Source organism: Nicotiana tomentosiformis, chromosome 3 (genome assembly GCF_000390325.3).
Source record: "Nicotiana tomentosiformis chromosome 3, ASM39032v3, whole genome shotgun sequence".
Classification (NCBI taxonomy): domain Eukaryota; kingdom Viridiplantae; phylum Streptophyta; class Magnoliopsida; order Solanales; family Solanaceae; genus Nicotiana; species Nicotiana tomentosiformis.
The window spans coordinates 11,875,144-11,897,390 of record NC_090814.1 but is presented as its reverse complement, the minus strand read 5'-3'; the positions used below and the strand labels follow the sequence as shown (position 1 = coordinate 11,897,390).

At 36.1% G+C, this 22,247-nt stretch overlaps 2 protein-coding genes across 5 annotated transcripts; both read right to left on the bottom strand.

Moving 5' to 3' along the window:
- Nucleotides 1-2,372: 2,372 nt before the first annotated feature.
- LOC138906970 (uncharacterized) lies at nt 2,373-4,486 on the bottom strand. The gene is made up of 5 exons (XM_070196715.1): nt 4,348-4,486; nt 3,899-4,236; nt 3,724-3,794; nt 3,569-3,633; nt 2,373-2,921 (listed from the first exon to the last, which is right to left on the bottom strand). Exons 2-5 carry the CDS (start codon nt 3,905-3,907, stop codon nt 2,740-2,742), a joined length of 327 nt encoding a protein of 108 aa, XP_070052816.1. The 5' UTR covers nt 3,908-4,236; nt 4,348-4,486; the 3' UTR covers nt 2,373-2,739.
- Nucleotides 4,487-4,515: 29 nt separating this feature from the next.
- Nucleotides 4,516-22,034, bottom strand: LOC104117227 (zinc finger CCCH domain-containing protein ZFN-like). 4 transcript variants are annotated; one of them, XM_033661560.2, is made up of 7 exons: nt 21,685-22,031; nt 19,865-20,022; nt 14,394-14,456; nt 9,052-9,171; nt 7,880-8,152; nt 6,497-6,826; nt 4,516-5,033 (listed from the first exon to the last, which is right to left on the bottom strand). In XM_033661560.2, the coding sequence occupies exons 1-7, from the start codon at nt 21,737-21,739 to the stop codon at nt 4,749-4,751; spliced, it is 1,284 nt and encodes a 427-aa protein (XP_033517451.1). In that variant the 5' UTR covers nt 21,740-22,031; the 3' UTR covers nt 4,516-4,748. The 4 variants fall into 4 exon arrangements, with proteins under 4 accessions (XP_033517451.1, XP_070052814.1, XP_033517453.1 ...); XM_070196713.1 differs by lacking the exon at nt 19,865-20,022 and having other exon boundaries at nt 21,685-22,034; XM_033661562.2 differs by lacking the exon at nt 14,394-14,456 and having other exon boundaries at nt 21,685-22,033.
- Nucleotides 22,035-22,247: the final 213 nt, after the last annotated feature.

Below are 22,247 nucleotides of genomic sequence, written 5' to 3'. Positions count from 1 at the left end.
AAATGCATATTGGGTCTGGTAATATATGTACTCCCTACGTTAACTTTTATTTGTACACTTTTGACTTTACACCCTTTTTAAGAAAAAATAAAGGCAGAAATGTTCGGGACCCCCTAGACTTGGCCAACTTTTGTTTAGTCTCCCCCTGACTTTCACGTGGTCTTTAATACTGCAAATTTGATAGTCTTGACCCCCCTAGATGCTGATGTGGCAAAGAGCGTGAATACACTCTCTTTTAAGCATGTGGGAGGGAAGAAAAATTGAAAAATCAGCATAAACTTTTGACTTTACACCCTTTTTAAGAAAAAAATAAAGGCAGAAATGTTCGGAACCCCTTAGACTTGGCCAACTTTTGTTTAGTCCTCCCTAAATTTCACGTGGTCTTTAATACTCCCATGAACTTGTAAATTTGATAGTCTCGACCCCCTTAGATGTTGATGTGGCAAAGAGCGTGAATACACTCTCTTTTAAGCATGTGGGAGGGAAGAAAAATTGAAAAATAAGCTTCCAAGTAAGATATTTTTTAAATATGAATTGCCACATAATCAAATATAATGATTTATTTGTTCCAATTGTATTTATCGTTGTTTCTTCTTAATATACATTGCATATTTTATCTCAATTATATTTTTTTAGATACAATGAATATATGTTTCAACTATGTATTTCTTATCTCTTTTTTTTCGGTCCAAAACTACAACAGTTAGTTGAAACTCCATTTATTTTAGCCAAATTAAAAGAAAATTTAGCCAAGGTAATGAAATTCAAATGGTGTATTTTCTACAAAAAGAAAAAATTAGTGTATTTATTTTTCATGCAATGACTATTTATTTAAACTATGCGTTTCCTTTTTAGAGTCAAATTCGCAAGTGTTTTGTCAATTTTACTATTTTTAGCTAAAATATTTATTTAGACAATATATGGAGTTCCAACAACGTTTGTTTAGATGCGATGATAATATGTTCTAACTACATATTCCTTCCTTTCCTGACCAAATATGTAAAAGTAATTTAATTAAAATATCATTATCTTTATATAAAAAATTGTAGTCAAATTAACGTTGTTTCAATTTATTTATTTATTTTTACAGATTTTGGCACGAAAAAAATTATTTAAATAGTTGGTGGACTTAAAAAGATAAAAATATATATATTATTATTAAAAAAATACCACATGGATTAAAAAATTTCATGTGGCAACACGTGTGCCACTCCCATGGATTATTAGCGTCCAGAGGGCTGAGGCTATGAAATTGCCAAGTTCAGGGGGGTATTAATGACCACATGAAGTTTAAGGGGGAACTAAACAAAAGTTGTCAAGTTTAGGGGGTCCCGAACTATTCTGCCAAAAATAAATAAAGTATGTATTTTACAATCTTACCCATAATAATGATAGCAGTTTAAAAAATCTTGAAAAATGATTTGAGTAATAAGTAGTTAACGATAAGGGTAAAATATGAAAAAAATATCTTTCTCTTGATTTGTTAAAATGGACAAATGAAAATATATTTTTAATATAATGGACTAGTAAAAATGAATTAAGAGAGTGTTATCTTATTCAGCAATCAACATGTAATACCATCTTACATCTCTTGGATGTTTGACATTTATGGGAGCTAGATTTGTAATTGGAAATAATACCTATATTAATCCTACATTTGAATGCTATTTTTAATTCCCCATATTAATGATCTTTGATTAGTTATATTGCAATTGGTAATATTATATTTTTAATGAATTCACTAAGGAATAGAAATAAACGTGTGGAGAAAACCTTAGACCAAGATGCATGCAACAAAGCATGTCAGTTTATTCGGGTCAAGCTATATATTTAGGCAAGAATACATTTAATTAATTAAATGATAAACACACGAATAAGACACATAACATATATTTATTAGTTGACTGCACTAGGAATAAATATTTTTCATACATGTATCAGTAATGTGTATTAGATCATGCAATGGATAAAAAAAACCTTTACAACTTGACTAGCTAATCATTTTCTTAGTAACTAATCTCTCCATCTAAATAATGTTAATAGTATTGGTCTAAACTAATAAGGAAATGTTCAAATAAAATTTTCACATTTAAAGGTGGAATGTAATATTTATTTATTTATTTATTCTTCTCATACGTTTGTGTATGTCATTTTAATTTTCCTCATAAAAATTGACAGTCATTATTAACACAATCAATCTTTTTAATTTAGATCCCTAATTATGTTATGCTGATAATTTTTAATTGCATATGATAATAAAACCAATACTAAAAAGGATAATTGATACAAGCATCTATTCAATTCAAGAGCAAACATATTTTTGAATGATATATTGCATATCTAGAATTTTAATACGATTTACTAACATCCAATAACAAATTATAATAGTCCAGTCAATATTAAGCACCGTATTATAGTATCTGCATTACATTGAAATTCTTATGCAATTACATCCATAATCTAACTTCACAGACGAATTAAGAGAGAATCAATACTAAGGTTCGTACCCTGGAACAAGTAAATGTATAACTTCCTCATTACATGGCCAACACCAACTGTTCCATATATATATACTCAATCTAGCCTATCGAGCTTGACAAATGAGCACAAAAATACATTGTCTTCTCTTCTCTTTTCTTTTCTAAAAAAAAGAAAACACAAATTTCTTTTCCTATCTTTTCTTTTCTTTTCGTTGTTTATTCTTTTGTTTGATAGGTAACATAAATACCTATCCCAAGTTCAGCTAAAAGTCATTTGAACATAAGGACTCTTAGCACAATTGCTGAAGTTGCTGTACTTCACATCTGACCTGAGGCTTATGTTGCTCTTAGCAATAAGAGTGTCAGTGGATTGCGCACTTTGATCACCAACATCAGCTGCTTGAGCTCTTTGGTTTGCAACACAAGCAGCACTAACAGAACCTGTATTAAAGAGATAATACGCTCTAATCAAACAAGGTCACGTAATTGGGGTAGGACAGTAACAGACAACTTCTATCTTTATATACTTTAGGTGCTTCAGCTCTGGTGGCACGTTTTAGGGGCTCTTATCACGAAATAGCATATGCTTCATCAGGTGTAACTCACAGTACTTTTTCATTTTATCAACAGATTCAAGGATCAGAGAAGGGAAGTAGTTTTAACTTTCATTTATCTTTCACCAGTAAACCAATATAGTCCCTTTCTTGTTTAGTTGAAGTCGGTAATGACTTCTATAATAAGTTATCCCAATACTTGTACCTGAGAGTTCGAGACTCATTACAGTTTTCATCTTCAGGGGAAATCATCCTTTGATTCGATCAAATTACAGGGCTTTACTCCAAGTTAATACTTCTTAACTGGTAGAAAACACGAAACTACTACCTATCATCATGACCATAATTCATTTCGTAAGGTAAACCTCTTAGACATTTAATGGGTCATCAGAAATCTGTAGCTTCCAACTAATTAATTGCACAAATGTTGGCTATATTACTGCAGTTAAAAAGAACAATAGCTTCGTGATAATTAGTTGCATAAGTTGTCATTCCAGCACAAATACCTAAAGCAGTTCTTTTTTAATGAAGTACCTCGAACAGTTCTTTGGAGTAATTTTGCAGAGCCTCTTGGCTGACAATTGTAGTAATCTTGCACCCTATCATATGAAATTATATGCATATATAAAACGCAGTATAAACTGGTATTCAGGTTTGTACAAACATGCCATTATTTCATTAGGAGATACCTAAGAAAGGGAAATCCATCTTCATAGTTATAGAAACTGAACTTGTATGATCTTTCTAGAATACTTCCACTCTGTTTTTGAGACATAAATATGCATAAGATCAACGAAGAAAAATGAGATACACAACAAGCAATGAGAAGATAGAAAGACAGAATTTCAAATTTAAGAAAGTTACCTTTACCATCCTGAACAGTTTTCCTAATGTGAATGGCTGCTGAATAAATGTCTTTACTCGTTGCTTACTTCACTACTATCAAGTCATAGCGGACTGTGAAACAAGCTTCCGCATATCGGGAAAAGAGATATTGTGTCTCTGATGCATACAGTCTTACCTCCCTACATACCATGTCTTTGTTTAAGTAGGAATATTCTAATAATCCCAGCTCCATGCATTTAATGTTATGCACCAGATAACACTGAACCTGAGGAGAACACAAGAGCCCTTAATTTCACAGAATTATGTTCTGCAGTCACCAGAATTTGCCTTGCGACAAACCTGCAATACTAGTACATCTGCAGAGAGAGAGAGACAGCAAATAAATTATCAGAAATCTGCAAATGGATAGTAATTAATTACAAAGACATATAGAATTGCTTTAAAACACTAGAGAATGAATAACCAACATATGTGCAAAGCAACTACGAGGCAAATGAGCAAGCATCAAGATCATGGCCTCCATTTACCGACTATCAGCACGTCTACCAGAGAGATAGATGCAAACCTTCAAAGAAAACATTGCTTCATACAGGAGATTTGGAGGTTAAATTGTTTCTGATAAACAAGGCAGAGGGTTCTTGGGAGATGATAAATAAACAGTTAATTCACCAATTGTTTGCAGACTTAACATATTACAAAGTGACAAGTCAACCTTGTCAACTGAAATGCATATTCAGAAGAACAAAATGACTTTGAAGGATGCTGTACATATCCAACAATGAAAATAAATCTACAGGCAACTGTTATTGATTTTCAAAAAGGTAGTAATTATAGAAATGAGGATGCTGGCTGGTAGTTCAGGACAAAATCATCCCTCTCTGTCAAAGTTATTATCACCAGGTGGCATCTTTCTTGTTTCTGATAATGATAATCGCCTGGGTGTTGTGGAGGCTGCTTCAACAATCCCTTCTGAAGTCAAAGTCAACGCACCAGTTCCTGACGATGAACCCAACAGACGCCGAACAGAAGGATCATCAGTAGAAGATGAAGCTGAGATATTATAAGTGAAAACCCGCATTGGGTGGTCAAACTTGCAACTCGGTCCAAATTTGCAGATCCCATATCGGGAATAGAAAATACACATTGGTTCTCCCTAGAAAACAGTAATAAAACAAAACAAAAGAAAAAATATTCAGCACAATCAATGCCCATGATTATCGAAAAAGTTCAGAGAACGAAATGGCAGGAACAATTCTACTTTGCCTTCCCATTTCAACTTAATCGTTATCCTACTTCTACTTCTTTACTTTTCTTTGTTATTTTTCAATAATGATCAAAGTGGCCACAGCACAGATGCAGGTACAAAAGCTCACACAGAATACCGATAAGCTAATATGTAAATCCAGGTATTCTGATATAACAGAAAAAGGCAAACAAAGAGTTCAAGAAAAGACAGATGAGATTGAATGCTTCAATTGTCAAGGAACCAGAGATTATCAAAAACTATGCCGATTATTGTCAAGGATTCTGACGGGGACAAGGCTCCTGCCCTAGAAGGATTCACGTTAGCTTTCTTCCAAAAAGGTTGGGAGGTTGTTAAAACAGAGATCTTGAATGTCTAGTTCCTTCCACCAGAGTGGATCCTTTAATGCCTCATATATAGCCCTAAAGAAGAATGACAGTGAAGAACTAAGGTATTACATGCCCATCAATCCAGTAGGAGCATAGAAGATATTTTTAAGCGAGGTTGAAGTCGGTGACTGCTAAGTTGATCTCTAATACTCAGAAAGCATTTTCAATGGATAGACAGATCGGAAATGGCTGCTCAGGGATTCTATGTATATTGGACTTCAGGAAAGGCTTATGACTATGTAAATCAGAGTTTCTTAATAAATTTGATTGACAACATGGTTTTTGGAAAGAGATGGATGAACTGGATTAGTTCTTGCATCTTTTGAGTCCAATTATAAATCTTGATAAATCGTAGCACTGACGAAATCTTCCCAGCTCCAAAAAATCTTAAGACGGGGTGATCCTTTGTCTCCATTTCTGTTATAATTGGTAATGGAAGGCTTAAACTAGATGATCAATACTGCCTAGGCCTTCAATGGATTAGTAGCTTTTCAGTTGGATCTGGAAACAAGTACATTTTGTTGAATATATCATGTATCCTTTATGCTAATGATACTCTTTTCTTTTATGAATGAATTCACACACGAATAAAAGAAGTAGAGAAAAGAGAATTGCGGAGACCACCTTTCCATAGTTCGTTGAAAAGTACGCCAAATATAAGAAAGAAACAGACACCACTTAATCGTATAATTTGATCAATCCAGCTTTCATGCATGATATAGAATCAAAATCTCTAGACCAATTTAAAATTTTAAACCAACATCTTTATCAGAATGAAAAGCATCCAACTACTAAGTCCATCAACGGGAATAGTCTAAATCTATTTCAGAACATAAGCCACATCAGCGTCAATAAGCAATTGCGTGAAAGGGCATCATATTAGAAACTAAAAAGTTGACACACAACAAGCATGGAAATTTAGATAGAAAACTAATATTTAAACTGACGCAAATATTAAAACAGATGGCAAATGTTTTAACTCACAGGGCGCAGAGGGAGACCAATAGGACTCAACAGACAATCAGGAGGAGGAAGGAGCCTTTCCCTTGGATGATGGAATCTACAAACAGCACCAAACTTACAGTCTCCGGTCTTCATGTAAAACTGGCATTCAGGCTGGCCCAGTCGTTCAGGGAAAACATTTTCTCCCTCCAATGCATAATACCCCACAGGTAAAGAACTGGCACGATATGAGGAATTCATTCCTTCTGATCCCATGGTTGCTTTATCACTTGAACGTGAACTCCCATAAACCTGGTTGTTTCCTGCTGTCTGTTGCTGGTCCTCAGCGGATGAAACTGCGCCGAGCTGACCCTAGAAAAAACCATCTCTAAGCAAATTCAGAATCAATGCAAGTATCAGGCCACATATTGGATACAGCACTCACAAGCTTGTTCAATACAAGAACATATGAGACAACTGTGAGGATATGTGATTGCAACACCTTTGCTTGAATATGTAACAATAAGAAGACAAAGACATTAGTTGAATTTGTGAAGACTCCGACTTGTTTTGAGCTCAGAGGGCTCTCCTTTCCAATCCAGGTTACATCTCCTATTAAAAAAGGGATATTGCTAAAGAGCGACATATTCCCATTGTTTATGCCAACCACATTCCCATTATCATTCCGATTAGTGTAAAACATAATCTAGAAAAGATATATAAATATAAATACGAATACGAATATAAATATAAATATAAATATTATTTGAGAGTATTTGATAAGTCAATCCACAAGATATATTTAAAACCATAATACTGTAAGAAGGAACCTTTTACTATTTCTAATAAATTTATAAAGGTAGGCAGAATCTTCTTCAAACTACTTCACAAAATCTGTATACAAGAACAGAATTTGTTCACTCAAATGGAATAAAAAGGACACAAAGACTAGCTAAATGACCCCAGAAGTTATTCACTCAAGGAAGAATGAACTCAGCCACTAGTAAGATTAGACAAACAGCATCCTCAAGACCAACAAAGCAGATCTAATCCCAGGAATTACAATTATTTATATATAAATACAAGTATTGCTCTACCACCTAACAAAGACGGCATCACAATTCTCTGTTGAGGTTGGATGATTTTGGAGCAGATTGAAGTTGAGAACAGAACTTTTTGGGAAAAATAAGAAGGTTTAGGAGACGAAAGTGGTAGGATAATGGATTTGGAATTACAGTACATCTAAAAGACTTTAAGTACAAAATTATACAACTACACAACAGCGAAAAGACAAGGCAACAAAGCGAACATCGAACCCATACCAAAAACGCATCCAGACTAAAAACTCTTCAAGATTGAAGCAGGATATTCCAAAATTCCAATTAGACATAACAACCAAATGCTAGGAATCATGGCAAAGCTTACATTGTATGTAAATCCTGGAAAAGATACCACTCCCTGAAGCACTGGCAGTGGAGCATAACTTGAAGAACCTTGCCAGCGTGCACCAGAAATAAAAGAAGCTCTGGACAAGGGATAGGACATCTGACCAGGAGTTGTAGGAGAAGGACCGGGAGGATAAACAGGAGAACCACGTGAAGAGACCATCATGTTAGAAGGTTCGGGATGATGAAATTTACAAGTACTTCCAAACTTGCATTGTGCAGTTCTCATGTAATATGTACATTCATTCTCATTCTGCAGGTAAGAAAAATAATATATTATAATATTATCTGAATAAGATTCATAGTGCGACATGAGCAAAGAAAGGCAAACTGTCAGCTGCCTCGAGCCTTATTATGACCATAACACACTTAGAACATCCAGAGAAACAATTGCACATCTAGAATGTAAGGACAAAAAGTCCATTTGTTAGATGTCTCCTCTGAATTAAGCTTACCTATTCTTTTGTCCATGTCCATTAAAAAGGCTCACAAGTATGAAGGGTCACCGTAAGCTACCCCCCCCCCCCCCCCAAAATTTTGGCTGTATTTAAGTGTTCATCTTTGCAAATAAAGCAACATCTAACCAAAATAACATTATAAAGAAAAGGAACAAGAGGAACTAAAATTCACCATCAACTTAGAACTTTTTGCCTACATTGGGTAACTATTTCAGTTAATTTGACAAATAGAACAGGTATATGTCACAATCACGATGAGGATGTGCACCATCTGTTACTACATTTCCGGCTATCAAGAGAGTTTTGGTCCTTGGTATATTCCCCATTTAGTATGACGGGTACCTCCTATAATAGTGGTGGAAGTGATGGTGAGATGAGGGCAAGAAAGATGGATTTCAAAAAGAATGAGATATGGAATACAGCTCCTTATTGCATATTTTGGATGATTTTGAGAGAAAGAAGATTAGAGCTTTTGAAGGAATTGAAATTCACTATGGAAAATTAGAAGTTATCCTTTATATGTATTTTGGTGTAAAAAGAATACAATGTTTTGTATAAATTGCTCTTTTGGAGGGCTTAATTTCTATCCTTTTGTATCTTTTGTAAAGTTGACACCGTCTTGATATCAATAAAAGACCTTTTTGCGTAGTAACAAAAACAAATTTTGACAAACAGAGAGGCAATGAGGTCAAACCGGGCGAAGTGGATAGCCCAAGACATTTAGGGTAACTCTTCCAGCAATTCCAGCCTTGTCTCTAGGATGGTGAAACTTGCATGTCGCTCCAAACTTGCAAGTTCCAGTCTTCAAGTAGTACTGGAAAATAGTTCAATAATTCAAATTGTGAGTGAAATAGGTTAGAGGAGATTAATGGAAAGAATGGAAAGTCATAAGAAACCAATTACCACACAAAATAGGAACATCAACAGCTATAAAATAGACACCCAATTTAAGACAAGTTGATACAATTAATTTAATAATTCGTTCACCTCGATAAAACTACAGATACTAAGATGTTCATATTTAAAGATAGTGAAGCAGATAAGAAGTAAAAAAAACAATTTAGAAGGTGAAAAAAGGTCAAATAAAACAGTCAGATCTTCATTATGAATCTTCTAACAGTGGGTTTATCAACATATCCAAGAAGGTGAAAACCTTCAAAGTCTAAACAAGCACCACATAGTACGGCCATATTTTCAATAAAGAAACCAGCAGGTGTGAGTATTTTACAATACTTGAGCCAAAGACATAAAAATAACAGCTCAGATCTAATGAAAGAACTCAAAATTCTTGAAAATTGTTGCATAATGAACGTAGACATATTCTGTTACTTAATGAATGTAGACATACTCTTATGTAATGTACATAGCAGAATTATAGGGATTCACAACAAATCTATAGGATTTCCTTTTTGATTATTTCTATAGTTAGGGCTCTATGTACTTGTATATATACTTGTTACCTCTCGACATAATATACATTGAAATTGCTCAATCCTCTATGTATTTTACATGGTATCAGAGCGAGTTCTCTAGCTTTACCGGAGTTAGATAGAGAACTTACAAGAACTGTTAGTTAGGGTCAGAATATTTTTGAAGGGTTTGGAACTAGAAGTTTAACCATCACCACCAACCTAGCAAGGACCGCCTACCCCAAATCTACATAACCCCAGAATCTGGTGGTCGGAGTAGGCACGAGTGGATCTCACGCGCCGACAAAGCATTTCCGACGCAGTTTATAGAAGTAGCGTGTGGAGGCGTGTGGGTTATCGGAATCAAGTGCAGCTTGGTTCTCCGGCATCGACTTGACATTTTCGTCCGGCTTATGGTGTTTGTTTGTACAGCAAACCCCGGTCAGGAAAATCTCTGACCATCCCAGGTTCGGTTCATAGTGTCGAGGTTTCGTCACCTTTTCTCTGTTGTGTTCAAATTTTATTTCCTTCTGTGATTGCTCGATCCTTAGTAGTGAACCAACTTTGTGTGAAACTTTGGCCCTTTTTTTTTAGCTTTAAGATTAATCTGTTGGTTAGTGATTCTTGGTTACTGGTTCTTACCACTATTGGCCGGACTTTTGATTGGTTATTGCCCATTGGATTGGCTCTATTGGAGTTCTGTTTCTTTGTTTCATTGGGTGTCTTTCGTTTGTTGTTTCGTTGGATAATGTTATTCTGGTGGAGAGCTTTTGAGCTTTATTGGCTTTTCTGACATTTATATTGATACTTTAGGGATTTTTTGGAAAGATGACCATAAATAGTAAGCAGGAAGGAAATAATACTACAGCTCTTAGCCCAACAATTTTGGTTTCGGATGAGTTTCTAAAATTTCTTCAATATCAAAATTCAATTAAGGAATCTCCTTCAGTTACTGTTTTTGCTAGATCAGATAAAACATGTCTTATCACCTCTTCAAATAAATAAATGATTGATTCAGGTACAACAAATCACATGACAGGTAATCCAAATATTTTTTCTAGCTTTCGGTCACACAAAGCACCCTCTCCAGTTACTGTAGCTGATGGATCAACTTGTAATAGTGTTGGATCTGGAACTGTTAAACAACTTCCTCTATTACCTTGTCATCTGTATTAAGTCTATCAAACTTGGCCTTTAATTTGATTTCTGTTAGTAAAATCACCAGAGACCTTAATTGTTGTGTCGCGTTCTTTCCAGATCATTGTTTGTTTCTGGATTTTGCAACGAAACAGGTTATTGGTAAAGGATATCTATCTGGTGATCTCTACATTCTTGATGAATGGGAGCCACGGTCTGTTGCATGTTCCAGTGTCGTGTCTCCTTTTGAAGCACATTATCGATTGGGACATCCCTCTCTACCTCTGTTGAAGAAGCTTTGTCCTCAGTTTCAGAATATTTCTTCATTAGATTGTGAGTCATGTCGATTTGCAAAACACCATCGCATCTCATTAGGTCCAAGGGTAAATAAGCGAATTGAATCAGCTTTTGAGCTAGTTCATTCTGATGTTTGGGGATCATGTCCTATTGTTTCCAAAATTGGGCACAAGTATTTTGTCACTTTTGTAGATTTTTCTCGAATGACTTGGATTTATTTTATGAAGAGTCGTTCTGAAGTATTTAATCATTTTTCTGCCTTCTGTGCTGAAGTCAAAACTCAATTCAATGCTTCGGTGCGTATTCTAAAAAGTGATAATGCTAAGAATACATATCAGAGCTATTTCAGTCCTACATGAGACAACATGGTATATTACATCAGTCTTCATGTACACCCTCTCAAAATGGAGTTGCTGAGAGGAAGAATAGGCATCTACTTGAGACAGCTCGGGCACTTTTGTTCCAAATGAAGGTTCCTAAACAATTCTGGGTTGATGAGGTCTCTACGGCTTGTTTTCTGATTAAACACATGCCATCTACCGTGCATGGTGGTAATGTACCTTATAGTATTCTTTTCCCAAATAAATCATTATTTCTGGTGGAACCTAAAGTATTTGGATGCACATGTTATGTTCGAGATGTTCGACCATCTGTTACCAAGTTGGATCCCAAGGCATTGAAGTTCTTGGGCTATTCTCGCCTTCAGAAGGGGTTTCGATGTTATTCTACTGAACTTGGCAAATATTTGGTGTCAACTATCTTCAGAAACTACACCATTTTTCTATGCACCTCCGATTTCTACTAATCAGGGGGAGGAAGACGAGTGGCTACTATATCAGGTTACCCGTGCTTTAATAGAACAACCGGACGATGTTCCTCCCGCTCATAGTTCTTCTACTGAACACCAATCAACTAGTGTACCTTTAACACCTGCTCCAACTGTGTTAGCAAGACCGCCAATTGTTCAAGTTTACTCGCGGAGGCGAGAGACAAATGAGACATGTCCTGCAACAGTACCTTCGTCATCAGATCCTCATCCGCATAGTCCTCCAGAAGACCTTGACCTTATTGCTCTTCGCAAAGGTATACGTACTTGCAAATCCACATATTCCATTGCTAATTTTGTTTTCTATGACCGCTTATCCTCTGCGTCTAGATTTATGATTGCTTCTCTAGACTCCATCTCGGTACCCAAAACAATGAAGAAGGCTTAGAATCATCCTGGGTGGTCTGATGCAATGCTTGAGGAAATACATGCCTCAGAGGAGAACCAGGCATGGGATTTGGTGGATTTACCCAAAGGAAAGAAACATGTGGGATGTAAGTGGGTCTTCACAGTTAAAGTTAATCCAGATGGTTCTGTGGCAAGACTTAAGGCTAGACTTGTGGCTAAAGGGTATGCTCAAACTTATGGGGTGGATTATTCTGACACCTTCTCCCCGGTTGCCAAACTCACTTCTGACTGCTTATTTATTTCTCTGGTTGCTTCTGAAAATTGGCCTTTACATCAGTTAGATATAAAGAATGCGTTCCTTCATGGTAACCTTCAGGAAGAAGTGTATATGGAGTAACCACCCGATTTTGCTGCTCGGGGGGAGTATGGGAAAATCTGTCATTTGAAAAAGTCCTTGTGTGGCTTGAAGCACAGTCCTCGAGCTTGGTTTGGCAAGTTCAGTGAAGTAGAAGGGAATTCTTTTGTCTTAGAGAAAGTATATTCTTGACTTGCTTGCAGACTGGAAAGTTGGCAGCTAAACCCTGCAACACTTCAATGGTTCCTGGTGTACATCTTATGAAAGATGATGGCTAGCCTTTTAATGATCCAGAGAGATACATGAGGTTAGTCAGAAAATTAAACTACCTCACTGTGACTCGTCCAGTTATTGCTTTTGTGGCAAGTGTTGTTAGCCGGTTCATGTCTGCACCAACGGTCAAACATTGGGTAGCTTTGAAACAGATTTTATGTTACTTGAAAGGAGCTCCTGGACTAGGCATATTATATAGCAATCACGGCCATACTGATATCGAGTGTTTTGCAGATGCTGACTGAGCTGGATTCAAAATTGATAGAAGATCAACTACAGGGTATTGTATCTTTGTTGGAGGAAACCTGGTATCGTGGAGGAGTAAGAAGCAAAGTGTTGTATCTCGATCCAGTGCAGAATCTGAGTACAGAGCTATGTCACAGTCTACGTGTGAAATTATGTGGATACATCATCTTTTGACTAAAATTGGGTTGGAGCATCCAATACCAGCAAAACTCTGGTGTGACAATCAAGGTGCCCTCCATATTGCGTCAAATCCGGTATATCATAAAAGAACTAAGCATATTGAGGTTGACTGCCATTTTATTCGTGAAAAGATTCAGGAGAACTTGACTGGCTACGTGAAGACAGGAGAGCAACCAGCCGATTTGTTCACAAAAGCGTTGAATCGAATTCGAGTTGATTATCTTCGTAACAAGCTGGGCATAATCGATATCTATGCTCCAGCTTAAGGGTGAGTGTTGCATAATGAACGTTGACATATTCTGTTACTTAATAAATGTAGACATACTCTTATGTAATGTACATAGCAGAATTATAGGGATTCACAACAAATCTATAGGATTTCCTTTTTGATTCTTTCTATAGTTAGGGCTCTATGTAATTGTATATATACTTGTTACCCCTTGACATAATATATATTGAAATTGCTCAATCCTCTATGTATTTTACAAATTAAAGGACAATATAATCAAATCTCGTATCACATGCCTCAACCAGTGTATTACAAAAGAAATAAGCGCTTTCAAAGATGTTAGGTACTTTCCAGAGATATTAACCTTTTTTTATAAGGATTTTCCAGAGATATTATTTAAACCACAAATTTGCCAAATATTCTGACTAGAATCAAGATTCAATTATCAACCTCCACAAGAACAACGGGAAGAACCAAATAAGGCAGTAGATCAAACCATAATGGAACAGGCACCCTAAATGTTAAATGGGGACAGCAATTAGCATCAAATCATACATGTTTATTTAAGTATTCTCATCCATAATATAGATATGTTTATTGAAGTACTTCCATTCATAAGGATCAATTTTTTTAATGATGAGCCATAAGGGTCAATATTGTTACACTTCTGTTAATTACTTTTTGCACTTTCCTCTACAACAAGCAGATGTAAGACCTATGGACCTGGCAACCGTACCTGGCATTCTAGTTGTCCTATTCTTTCTGGATATTCTCCGTTCATACTTGCTGCGGCAAGGGCCTACATCAAATACTTCTCCACATCCATAAGTACACAATGTGAACAAAAGGATATATACAATTCCATAATCATTAATATTACAATTCCATAATCATTAATATTAAGGATCCGTGTAAAGTCAAAGTTTAAAGACACAAGTTAAAATTATTGTAGTGAGATGATGCTCGCATTTGTACATTTAATATTGGAAAGAAAAATATGATTCCGACTTGATATCACATACCGCATCACATACAGAGAAACTTTCTTTATAACAGAAAATATGTCATGATTAGCAAGTCCAAGGTACAAATCATATGGTGTAGATTTTGCACTAGCCTAACTTGTAACATCTGTCCCTCCAGCTGCTCTCTCTTCTTTTCTAATATAATAAGAGTTCTCCATTAACCAAAAGAATTATACTAGGATCTTCGCTCCTCAATCCATTATTCAGATAACTCGAGTTTTGAAAATACAGAAACAACTTAACAACTGAAATTTAAATGGGAAATTTTGACCTTCAAAAGCTTTCCATACAGACCAACAAGGGAAAGAAAAAGAATCCTCTATAACATGTCCCTTTACATGCCTTTCTGTAAAAAACATATAGGCTTACAAACAGCATCACCATGTCATGAACCATTGGAGAAGGAGAGACTCATAGCAGAACTTCTCCTATGTAGTTTTCTAGAGCTGCAATCTTGGGAGATTCTTCAATGAGTTCTTTGAATTTAAAAAAAATAGGCTGACCAGTTCACAGTGACTTTATGCTGACCCCTGGCCCCAAATCTTTTCATGGGTCTTCCCTTCATCTCAATAATGGAACTCTGAGTAGTGGACAGAGTCAACCAAAGAGAAAGGAAAAGATAGAGAAAGAGCCAAAGGAGGTGGGAAGTGTACAAAGATTAAGAGAGGCTGAAAGGTGACAAGGGGCCGCCAAGCGATTTCCTCATATGACGTTTAACTAACAAGAGTACTAAGAGAGTATGTATCTAGATTCACACAAGTACAAAATCATTGAACTCGAGTAAAGAGAATATTATAAAATATTCCATAGAATATGTTAAGATATTATGTATTTTATTAGAGAATATTTACCTACCTTATTAATATTAGGCACACGAAATGATTACCTACCATATAATAAGTAGGTTAAAACTCTTACGTGAGAAGCTCTCTTATATATGTTAATTGAAAATTAGAAGTTTTCATTTCTTTCTTTCACATCGTAACATAGCCTCAACAATCTTAAGTAAATTCTCAAGTAACTTCCACCTACGAGTGGGCGCCCTTACGATGATTGCCCAAGCAATATTATTCTTCTTTCCTCTTCTTCTTCCGACCAGCACCGCTCCTCTCTCCGGCAACTGACATCCTTCTCTCTCCAGTGACCATCCCGGTGCCACTTATCTCTTTACAACTAGCCCCATCCTCTCTATGATGACTTCATCCCTCCTCTATATGGTGCTCAGAATCTTCCTCTAAATCTTGAATCTCTTGTCATTGTTCAGCCAACTTTAAGCTATGTTGATCGTGTCCTAGAGATTTGCAACACCATACCTTCTTCCCATGGCTCAGACTTTATTCCTTCCTTCCTGTGCAGTTACTAGAGACTTCTAGGAGGAAAGAATTCCAGCACCACTACTTTAAGAGATTTCAACAGCGTATATGTTCCGAAAATAGGCAGACTCTAGTAGTTTCCCACTTTAAGTTTGAGAGGGTGTGTTGAATATTAAGAATACACAGTTATCACACATATCTAGATTCATTAAATTTTGAGCAAGAAATATATTATGAAATATTCTATAAAAATATGTTAGGATATTATGTACTCCCTCCGTTAAAACTTTATGTGAAGGTGTTTGACTGTACACGAAGTATAAGAAATTAATAAAGACATTTGACATGTAAGCCAAATATATACAAAGTACCAAAGTGATTGAGATCTCCACATGTCTTTTCATGTTCCCTCTTCTTAAAAAAGAATGAACTTTTAAATTAAGAGGATCCCAACAAGTCATGTCACTAAGCATAAAATGGGGATGCTAAGATTTTTTTGATAAGGTAATAAAATTTAATTAATGAAAGGTGAACAAGCACCCTAGTACAAGTACACCAAAAAGTAGAAAATGTTATAAAAATATGTGATTTTCTTTCAACAACACCCAATCTTCTTTACAAATAGGAACCTCATGGGTGCACCAACAAGAAATTAGAGGAAAGAGATTATTCCTCAGGTGTACAAAGTCCTTCTCTACCCCATCAAAAGCTCACATATTTATCTCTTTCCATATGGTCTACATAAGTACTAGTGGAGCAACGTGCCAAGCCCTGTGTCTTCTCTTTCGTCTTCTACAGTTCCAACAGAACAAATCTTCTTTAACACAACCTGGCATCACCCATTCAAATCCAAACCATCTGAATATTTCCCCCTTCAAATGGAACGCTATCGAACAATGTAATAGGAGGTGATTCATGTCATCACCCAAGCTTTTGCACATGAAGCACTGACTGAGACATTAATCTTCCTCTTTCTCAAGTTCTCGGCTGTCAATATCACCCTCTCGCAGCTAGCCAAGTGAAGCAGCACACCTTTCTCGTACCCTAGGAATCCAAACGGAGAGATATAGAAAAACTGACTCCTCCCTAACCAAAAGTTTCTCATAATAGGACTTAAGCAGTAAACGCCCCATTATGTACCATCCCTCACCTCCATGTATCATGTCCAACCTGAGTAATTCTTTGATACTGGAGCAACTCGACCAAATTTAGAAATTCTACAACCTCTCAATCTTGCAAGTTCCACCTAAACCTCAAGTCCCCGTGAACTTCTCCACCTTGTAACCTTTGTATTTGTTGGACTGGCATCTCCTTTTGGCATGAATTTGTGAACATGTTTAGAAAGATAGCACTCAAAAGTGTTGTTCCTGCACCACATGCGTCCCCAAAAACTTACTGTACTCTCATCACCCGCCCTAAAAGGTACATTCCCATTAAACTCTTCCCACTCTTTCAAAATATTCCTCGATAGCCCACACCCGTAAAGGGGTGTGATATCTTTTGTCCTCCACCCCCCCCCCCCCTCCAAAATCCCATATTTCTCTATGATCACCTCTCTTCAAAAAGCATTCTTCTCTACCCAAAGCCTCCCCAACCACTTTCCGAAGCCTTATTGAAAACCTTTAAGTCTCTAATCACAAGCCCAACCCATCTCTTTGATGTTGTGACAGTCTCCCAATTTACCAAGTGAAACTTCCTATCCCCACTATGACTTCAAATGAGAAAGGTGTCATTCTTATTGAACAGATTGAAAAGGAAAGTTTGTCACATAAAATAGGACACAAAGGGAGAATTTAGCTATAAAATGTTTACTTAACTTATTAGGCATATGGAATAATTACCTAACATACTGTAAGTAGGTTAAAACTTCTTGTATAAGAAGCCTGCGTGAACTTGTTAATTAATCAAGTTCATCAAAAGCTCTCTTCTTTTTCTTCTTCAGAAAGGGTAATACCATCTACCCAAGTCATTAAATTGTACAGTGAACTTAAGTTATAAACTGGAGAAGAGGGGAAATCCAAACCATATACAATCACAAATGAAATACACAAAATCAATGACTTAAGTAATTATTTCCTATAGACAGATTATTCGTCAAAATCCTTTTAAGTTTAACTTGCATGTTCATCAAATAAGTGAAACTAATCCAGATGACTTAATCTATGTATAAGTTAATTTGGCATTAATGTTTCCATCCAATACAAGATTGATGCAATGAATATTTGCCACCTCTTAGGGGCATCCAGTGTTCAACTAGCAATCATATATTTCCATGAAAGGGGCCACTATATCTCCTAAAGATTACAATTATCATCCACAGCAATACAAATGTTAGTTTCCTATACTCTAGGTCATTTGAGTTACAAATAAGAGGCTAAATTTCTCCTGTTAGAAAGGGGACAAAGGACCCAGTTTCTTACCGTATATATTATGTTGGTGCTGAAGGATAGCTAATTGCCTTTACAGGAGATAGTGTCCCCTCGGTTCACCCTGCCCTCCTCGCTTCAATCTTTGTCTTGTTTAGACTTTCAACTTATGTTTTTGTTGCTTAATGTATTAACAATTTGCAATATAAAAAATGCTTATCTCACCTACAAATGTCTTGGGTCAACCTACAGATGCACCGGTCCGCATGTGTGGAAATATGGTGAGTGAAGGTGTTGGAAGGGAATGGGATAGACCTAAAATCGCATGGAAAGAAGTTGTCTCAAAAGGCCTACAAATCTTTGGAATCAATTCAAACTTAGCTAAAGATTGGACAAAATGAAAGAAAAAGATCCATATAGAATACATGAAGGTAGCAAGTTCGCAAGGTACCCATTTTTTCTTTACCCAAAATGCCATGTTAATACTCTAACTAACTTTTCCAACACATTAAAGACATGGGCATTTTCGTCTTTCTCACCAAATCCCCAAATTTCTTCCCACTTCTCTTGATTTTACCTGAAATGTTCACTCTATAATCCATGGCGGGAAACAGGGAGCTAATTCAGCCATGCTTCTTCTCAAATACTCCAAGTTTCTTTTTCAAAATCCTTTTATTTTCTTCCAATGTCGACCAGCATTTTCACTTATCATTTCAAAATTTTGAAAATTTGAGGTTGCCGCCATTAAATCTTCCATGACCTCTTTCCTCAGGAGAACTCATAGCATCTTGTGGAAAGTTTACCCTGAATTCTTGTTTCTGCCGATTAATATCTGTGTTTGATTGTTGAAGAAGACGCTGCAGATATTAAATTTCTGTAAAAATATAATGAATTGGTTGCATCCTTTTTAAATTGTTGTATAAAGAGTGGGTCTTAAATTTCTTTGGCGGGTTACAGATTCATGCTTGAACTTTGTGAGATGAAATCATATGAGGGATTGGGGCAAAAGAGAGAGGAACAAGGGAACCGGTTCGATTGTAAAATGACAATTTTGTTTAAAATTTAGCAAGGAGATGGAGAATTAAGAATTCATATAGCCAACCCTAACTTGTTTGAGACTGAAGCGTAGTTGTTGTTGTTGTTGTTATCTTACCTACAACCTGCTGCTAATTCAATACAACAAACATAAGATACAAGTCATCATATCCCATCTATAATACCTCTTAGTCTCTTCCAAACAACTGACATCCCTAATCACATCATAACAATCCTCTTTGAATGACCAAATAATCATAATCCCACCAAATCATGAACACAACAAAATGATAGACTGACTACACTAACTGGTGTTCTCTTAGTGAGAGGCTAACAACAAAATGAGGCATGTCACCAACATTTCAAAGACTATTAAAAAGTGAATTTACCCAAGCCAATACATTTCTTGTCATTTTAAATTTTCTCGTTTTCTTTTTTTCTCTCTATTAACAGATATGCATTCCTTACCAGTTTCCTATTAGGTGGATGGTTGAATCGGCAAGTTGATCCAAATCTGCAGAGACCAGTTCTGATGTAATAAGAACAATCTGGTTCACCTTCACGGACAGGATAAGGTCCAGACTCCATTGATTCCATTGATCTCAAATTCATTTGCCATAAAGAGTCTGAAATACCAACAGTATGGAATAATATAATGGTATTAAATGTTGCACTAATCTAACTCAATTATCCTTTAATACCAATCTCACTACCATACATTTATTATTCTGTAAGATCTGCATCGTGTTAAATCAGTAACTATACTACACCTCTGACCAGTATTACAAACAAAATAACTTGAGTTCCTCCAATATAGAAATTATCAAATGCCAGTATGTCTCTTGAACACATTGACAAGATATACACTTTTCTCCAAAAGAAAGAAAGAGTTTAGAATATATACATATAACGACAAAACATAAGTCTTGCAAGTCCAGCTGACATGTTAGTCCTTGAAAGTCAATATAAAGGCAAGTTGACAAGCACTATAATACGTAGTTTAGGTTCACTACAAGTAAATAAGTTTTTCAATGCATGAGAAAAGCATCATAGTTGATCAACCTCACATCCCTACTTACGTCACACTTCGACATGTACTACTTTTTTTCTTTCTTTCTTTTGATGAAAAGGATAAGAGTTCTATTAATTATGTACCAACTTTCTTTTAGCCATATCTGAAACTAATCAATGCATAAACATAAAGCAGATTGGCAGTTCCCTATGAAATTTACTTTCCTCATACGGTCTTACTGACCAATTGTTCTACTTGGTCACTCATACTTGGTTCTGGGTCAAAAGAGGCAAGTATTAATACTACAAAAGTAGGTAAACAAAAGGAGGGATGAAAAATAATTGTGGAATGTCTCTCTCACGCACACATACTTGCACATACAAGTATATATAATAAACACACAAACACGCATACTATACATACACATGTAGCACGTATATGTAGAGGCAGATGCAGCATTTCGGCACCGGATTCATCAGAACTTAATATTTTCGACATGGAGCATAAATTTATATTAAAAACTCACTAAAATTGTAACAAATATTAGATCGGAACCCAAAATTTAAAGTGCACAATAGGTCAATGCTAAGAATCTTAAAGGTTGAATCCATCAAGTTTAAATCCTGAATCCGTCGCTCATATATGTACGGCATAGTTGTAATTGGTTGTTTGCATACATATAAGATGTGTGCGCTATATATTATATAAATTTGATAATTGTGGTAATCCGGCTAACTTGCGGCCCACCAGGACTATTCCACCAAAACTTAGAATCCTCCACCAGTACAGCTACCACTTCGTGGTTACTTTATCCATTAAGACGAAGGCAAGACGTAAAAAAAAAACATATAACTAGGATTTCAACCCTAGTCTCCCAAGATCTTCATTCAAGCTTCATCAACACCCTTAGGTTTTATATTATGTATGTGTGCATGTGATCTTAGAATTAAAACAAATTTATTCGTGTATCAACTTTACATAGGGGAAAGAAACAGCTCTTTTCTAATTTAAAAAAAAAAACAGACATCAATGCAAAAACAGAATATCCAAGTTATAGCTTATGAAGACCTTTTGTCTCGGTTTACATCTACTTCAAACTCAAATTACTGATTAATACGTAGAATAAAAGACAGCTTTTAATTTATATCACAACAGTGCACATTAACTTCAACAATTACATTGATCATCCCAAAATTAACAGAATTATCGTACGTGCGTGTCAGAGACAGAGGAGAATGAGCGCGTAGAGCAAGAAGGAGGAATAAGAAAGGAGGACCTTGGCGGAGAGACGGTGACAAAGAGGGAGGTCCTTCGGACATAGAAATATCCATGGCGATGACGATTCATCCATTAGCAGCGCGTGAAGATAACGAATTTCGCCGGAATTTCCATTGATTCCGAGCTCCCACCACTCTCCCTTGATCAAATGCAACAAACCAAACAGGCAAGAGAGAGAGAGAGGGAAAAAGAAAATTCAGAGACAAACAAAAGGTGAGATACAAACAAAGGGAAAGGAGAGTTGCTCTCCTCTCCACACAAAAACAGAGTCCTTTTTGCGAGAGAGAGAAGAGAGAATAAAAATCAACCGTCCACTCACAGGAGAAAAGAGGAAGTTTTTTTTTCACCTACAAACCGACGCCTTTTGTCCACCTTTACTCCCGCGCGTACCTTGAAACTAGCGGAATATATGTACTTTCTCCTTTTTCAATACCACGTAACACCACCCCCACCCACCCACACAAAAAAACCCACTTCCCCATATGGTATTCGGGTTTCCCGGCACAACATTTTATTTCTTCTTCTTCTTTTTTTGATTTTTCATTTTATATATTTGATTTT

Coding starts and splice junctions, on each gene's coding strand:
- LOC138906970 (XM_070196715.1), bottom strand. Junction 3,634..3,723: donor GATGGATTTCCCTTTCTTAG/GTATCTCCTAAT, acceptor TTCATATGATAG/GGTGCAAGATTACTACAATT. Junction 2,922..3,568: donor ACTCCAAAGAACTGTTCGAG/GTACTTCATTAA, acceptor TCTTTAATACAG/GTTCTGTTAGTGCTGCTTGT.
- LOC104117227 (XM_033661560.2), bottom strand. CDS start 21,739: ATGGATATTTCTATGTCCGAAGGACCTCCCTCTTTGTCACCGTCTCTC. Junction 8,153..9,051: donor TGGGCTATCCACTTCGCCCG/GTTTGACCTCAT, acceptor TCTTACCTGCAG/AATGAGAATGAATGTACATA. Junction 6,827..7,879: donor TTCCAGGATTTACATACAAT/GTAAGCTTTGCC, acceptor GGTTTTTTCTAG/GGTCAGCTCGGCGCAGTTTC.